Here is a 5,591-nt window from a genome sequence, read left to right on the forward strand (position 1 = left end):
AAAAGGGTATAAAAATATCTATATTGTCTGTATATGTCTGTATTTGCTATCTATATTGTTTGTAGCACTCTATATTCTATCTCTTTTGTTTTGTACTCTTTTTTTTTCACTTTAAGTGGTTTATTCACTTTAAAATAAAAGAAAATAAAAATTTTAAGTTAAAAAAATATTTAATTTTATTCTCAGTTAAATAAATTTGAGGTCAAGCCAAAAATGTCCACTAGTTCTGATCCGAAACGCAGTTTAACTCAATTTATCCCACCATGATCCTCTATTCTTCACTAGTTTATCTTATGTTTGCGGAATTAAGGGCTTTATGATTAAATATATACCAACTAAACTATGTTTTTAAAAAATAATTTTAATGCACTTTTATATGCACAAAAAAAGGAAAATAATTGAGGTTCTTAAATCAATTTGAGTAGACTAACACATTCCAATTATTTGTCATACATATATGACAGGTGAGCAAAAGAGGGCAAAAGAAAACATCAAATTTTTCAAGGGATATATAGGACAATCTACTTTCTTTCCAAGAGTATACAAAAACTAGCCCTTTCATCATGTGAAAAAAGCATACAAAACAAAATAAAAACAAATACCATTGTGTGTACCTCTGATTAGAACTTAAGAAAATTTAGCCAGATTAGTTTTACAGCCTCCTGCATCATCTCTCTGAGAGAATCGGATATCATATCCTTTTCCTGCAAAGACGAACAAATGAATTGCATTAGAAGCCATTATCATATGTAATACGTAAATTTACCACAACTGGCCATGAAAAAGCATTCCCTTATTAACAACCATGAATCAACTCAATCAAACTTTTAAGAGATGATTATAACAAGCATAGAAGAGTGTAGCATACCAAGACTTTCTAAGAAAAGAAAGACATATATTTCTGATCTAAAAGCAAGCAATCAATAATTGGATCAGTCAATAGATGTAGCTCATTCACAACAAATCCAAGATAGATATAACCATTTTACTTCAAAATTCACACGGGAAGCAATATTATGGTCATTTTTTTCAGCATAGATGTAGTCAAAGGACAAGTACAAATTACAAATTTGTAAGGATTTTACTCGATGGTTGTAAGACAGGATATAAAAATTACTCACTTTAAGCAGCTTTGATATACCAGTTAGTTTTAGTATAACCTCCTCAGAAACTTCTCCTGCTGAAGTTTTATAATCATAACGGTTAGCATGTCTCAACCTAAGTTTCATTGACCGACCTCTGAATAATTCATATTTGGTATGCCAGACTCCAACTACACTGAATCTCTCGGCCAAACACTCCTTTCCAAGAGGCCATCTCAGTCCCCCTTTTACATTTGGATCAACTATAGCTGATTTTATTAGTTTATTTATGCCACCTTCTTCCTCATCCTGGAAATAATATAACTTGTAAATACAATGCTACAAATTAAATTGAAGTACCAACAATGTTTTAGCAAGAGCACACCCTTACATTGACAGATTTCAAAACCTTTTTAGTTAGCAGCATCAACCTAAGATCCATATCCTTGCAGAGGCATGAGACATCGACTACCAGGTGCAGGACATCATTCAGTTCAATCTACAAAATATGAAAGAAAGATGTGTTTCTTCCTCAATTTGATTTGGAAATTCTTGCATATATTCCAGGTGCATAAGTAACAGAAAAAAAAATTTCAAGCAGAATTGTTTGCCCTTATTTAGCAATGGCATAAAATAAGCATGCAAAATCTCATCAATGTATTCTTCATAAATAAAGAAAAAAGGATGTACATTAGTAGTGATGTAGGCAAGTAGGCAAGACCAACTACTGTTCAAGCACATCTAATGACATAAGCTATCCATTAATCAACATAAAAAACAAGCACTAAGTGTGCAATTCTGCTAGTAAACAAGGAAACAAAGAAACAGCCAAACATGAGAAAAACAATTTCGAGACAAAGACTCCATGATACTTGACCAAGAATGCTAACTAGCTAAGTAAGAGCTTGCATTTGATAGGAAAGAAACCATAATGTTAATGGGTCTGGATACATGGAAAGTTCCAGTATAATTACCTTTCTGATTTCGAGTTCCCCACCATTACCAATTGTGCACTTGCATGAAATAAGTGAACCAGGTCGATCTTTATCATAAACCTGAGAGTTAGCAAACAAGTTGGCAATGCTCATAATAGAACTCTGGGGATGAAGCTTTTTTCATAGCCGATGATGAGGTGAAATATATAATATGATACCTTAACATAGTAATGTTCTTTCTTTGAATCAATTTCAAGCCCAATTTTTGGAACAACGATCTGCTGGATTGTTTCCATGTATTCAATGGGAACACTTGTGTTAAAGGACTTATACACTTGGTTCCTGGAATCTGATTCCGTAGCTGCAGCTTTCCTGACAGACTTTAGTGAAACTGAAGAGCTGGCGTATACAAATTGAGTTTATCATACCAACATTTTCAGTTTTGATAGACCTAACCCTTTGATAAAGTTGAATAACTAATCTGAATTAATAATGTTGTGTGAAGCTCTATCAAGTTTCATGGACAATGCTTCAACCAAAGTTACATAAATAAAGATAATAATGCATCAATAGATAAAATGGCCATTCAAATAATTAAACATGGGAATCTGATTCAAACTGCATATGAGTTATAGGCATATAGAAACAAAATATAGCTATTCAATGAACCAGAAAAAGTCAAAGACTGAATAAGAAAGTAAATTGTCATCATGGCTTCAGATTTGGGTTAATACTTCTAAATTACCAAGAACAATAATATGATGACTAAAACTCAAAAAAACTCAGAAGAAGAAAGGAAAAACATAAGGACACACACACAAAATAGCAATCTATTACATGGGAAAACCATAATTATTTCCATCAGATGCTAAGGTGGTGACTGAAGCAAGGTAGGCCTAATTCACAAGCAAGTAATTTTTCGATGAATCATAAATTCATTAACAAGTATTAGAAGAGTGAAGTAAATATCAAAGATGCCAATACACAAAGAAGCATGGCATGTCACACAATACTTAGTTGGAAAATGTCTACTTCAAAACTTGCACACTAGGCTATGAATAAGCCTTCCAAAATGGCAAATACTGTTTCCATTGGAGCCTTTAAATGGCTACAGCAAGATTCATTTTAAGAATTTTATAACTAATTTTCTTATCTATTCTTCTATCTAATCTCAATCATAGTGAAATGAGTGATAAATGAGAACTAGAAAGAATACCCATGAAGGAAGACTTTGCCAATCCGAGCCAGGAACGAAAACCTCACCCTCTCTGTCTTCGACTCCATTCCAACCCTCGCACTCATGGCGGCAGCCACCAAATCCTGTTCAATCCTCTCAGCAATCGAAATCCATGGGCTTTCTTCTTGGGGATCAACACCACAGCCGGTGAGGAGGAAAGACTTGCCGCCAAACTTCCGATCAACAGGTTCAAGGCGCAGGGAAGGGTTAGCAGGATCTCCGGAGGGGAACCAGCGGGAGATGGAGCTGGGTGCGTAGATGATCTTAGCGCCATCACGGGGTCCTTGTTGGACTTGTGGTTGCTTAGAGAAAGGGCTTTGGAGAAACTGGGGAGGATAGAGGAGGGGGGAGGTGCCGGAGAAAGCGGGCGGTTGCAGGAGTCGAGGGAATGTCGCTTATGGGGAGGGATGTAGGCCATGGATGGAGGTGCAAGAAAGAAGTAGAACAGAGATAATCGAGAATGTAGAGAAAGTTCCTAAGATTATTATTACTAGGCACATAGAAGTTTCAAGTGGTGTCAAATGGGCCGGCCCGGGCCCATACAGCCCATGCACTATGCGTGCTCGGGCCGGCACGGCCCGTCTAAAAAATCACTCGGCTCTACATCACTGTCAACCACTGCAGGGCCCGAGACGCACTCGACCCTTAAGAGTATTATATTTATATTTTTATTTTAAAACCCCAAAAAATATAAAAAAATATCCCTAAATTTCATAAAAAAATAAAAATATCCTAAAATTTAAAAATATAGAACTAAAAGCCTTATTGACTAATTAAACAAAAAATATACCAAAAAATTTAAAAAAAATGGAAAAAACTCAGATTCAGGCGTCTAGCCATGTTGGCTCGAGCGCCGGGCGGGCCAGCGTCTCGGGTCCCGCTGGTCAAGAACCTCTAGCTCAAAGACGGCCCAGGGGTTTGGGCCATGCTCGGCCCGGCACTGTGATCAGAAAGCACTGCTCTTGGGCCAAGCATGACCCAACTCCCCTGCCTGCCCTCAGGCTCAGGGTCTATTATTTGACACTCACTGAAGTTTTGCCTAAATAAATAAATAAATAAATGTAATTCAAGTTTTTTTTTTAATTATTAATACCATAAGTAATATAAATAAAAACTTAAATATAATAAAAAAAAATTAACTTTATTTTTAAAACACTCTTAGAGCATATTATAAAAGTAATATAATTAAACAACTCATATAATGGAAACTGTTGTATACTTTGGAGTTTAAAGGTTTTATGGACATTTATTGCATAAATAAATAATATAATTAATTTTTTTTATTATTAATAACATAATTAATATAAATAAAAACTTAAATGTAATTAAAAATTTTAATTTATTCCTTCAAACACTTGAGGAGCAAATTATAAAACTAATATAATTAAATAATTCATACAATGGAAATTGTTGTATACTTTTGATTTCAAAAATTTTATGGACATTTATTGCATAAATAAATAATTGCAACTGTGTAATTAAAGTTTTTCAATTATTAATATCATAAGTAATATAAATAAAAACTTAAATGTAATAAAAAAAGAATATAAAATTCTTTTAGAGTGATAATCATATAGTTTTAAAAAAAGAATATCTGAAAAACATTAATTGATATAGATAATTAATTAAAACAATAGTAATTATTGGATCACTTTGTGATTGCAAATTTTATTTTTATACGTTAATAACATAACATTTGAAACTAATAAATATATGAAAGAATATAAAATTTGAATAAAAATATATTAAAAACAAATTAAGCATGTCTATCTTTGCAATTTAAAAATTTATAATCACAATATTGCTAATTTTATGGGAGTTTTTTTTAGGTTGGTTTTGTTTTTCGTTTTTTTAACAAAGTAGTTTATTAAACTAATATTGAAGATTAATGTTATGTTTGGATTGAGGGCTGGCGAGGGAAAGTAAATTAAATCGAGGGTTTTGAAGGGTCAGAGTCGGTCATTCTCTCGTTTGGATAGGTATTTTTAATTTCACGAAGAGAAAAGAATGGTTAATTGTGGCCCTCCGAAACCCCACTTTTTCTGACTCCCCGATTTGGGGTGCCATGGGAGGGAGAACCTCCTAAAAATTTTAATTTTTTTAAGACCTTAATACCCTTCATTTTTTAAATTAATTACGTAATGCCACTTCATAAGCTTCTTCTTTTACTTTTTTTTTTCAATCTAATTTTATTTTAATCAAGCATTCACATGACACTTATCACATAACCTTGTTTTTATGTATTTTATTTATTTGCTTATTTGCTTATTTGTTTGTTTATATTGTGTTTTTTATTTGTCAATTCATCCTTAGAAGAATTTATCTCAATAGAATTCT

General features: G+C 33.0%; 1 protein-coding gene across 1 annotated transcript; it reads right to left on the bottom strand.

Annotated features, from left to right (window-relative positions):
• Nucleotides 1-18: 18 nt before the first annotated feature.
• LOC120264596 lies at nucleotides 19-3,696 on the bottom strand. Its single transcript, XM_039272418.1, is given in 7 exon segments — nucleotides 19-704; nucleotides 1,122-1,391; nucleotides 1,474-1,581; nucleotides 2,057-2,137; nucleotides 2,236-2,416; nucleotides 3,234-3,427; nucleotides 3,430-3,696. Coding segments are annotated over 7 exon segments (1,161 nt in total). The 5' UTR covers nucleotides 3,673-3,696; the 3' UTR covers nucleotides 19-620.
• Nucleotides 3,697-5,591: the final 1,895 nt, after the last annotated feature.

Source organism: Dioscorea cayenensis, chromosome 7 (assembly GCF_009730915.1).
Source record: "Dioscorea cayenensis subsp. rotundata cultivar TDr96_F1 chromosome 7, TDr96_F1_v2_PseudoChromosome.rev07_lg8_w22 25.fasta, whole genome shotgun sequence".
Classification (NCBI taxonomy): Eukaryota; Viridiplantae; Streptophyta; class Magnoliopsida; order Dioscoreales; family Dioscoreaceae; genus Dioscorea; species Dioscorea cayenensis.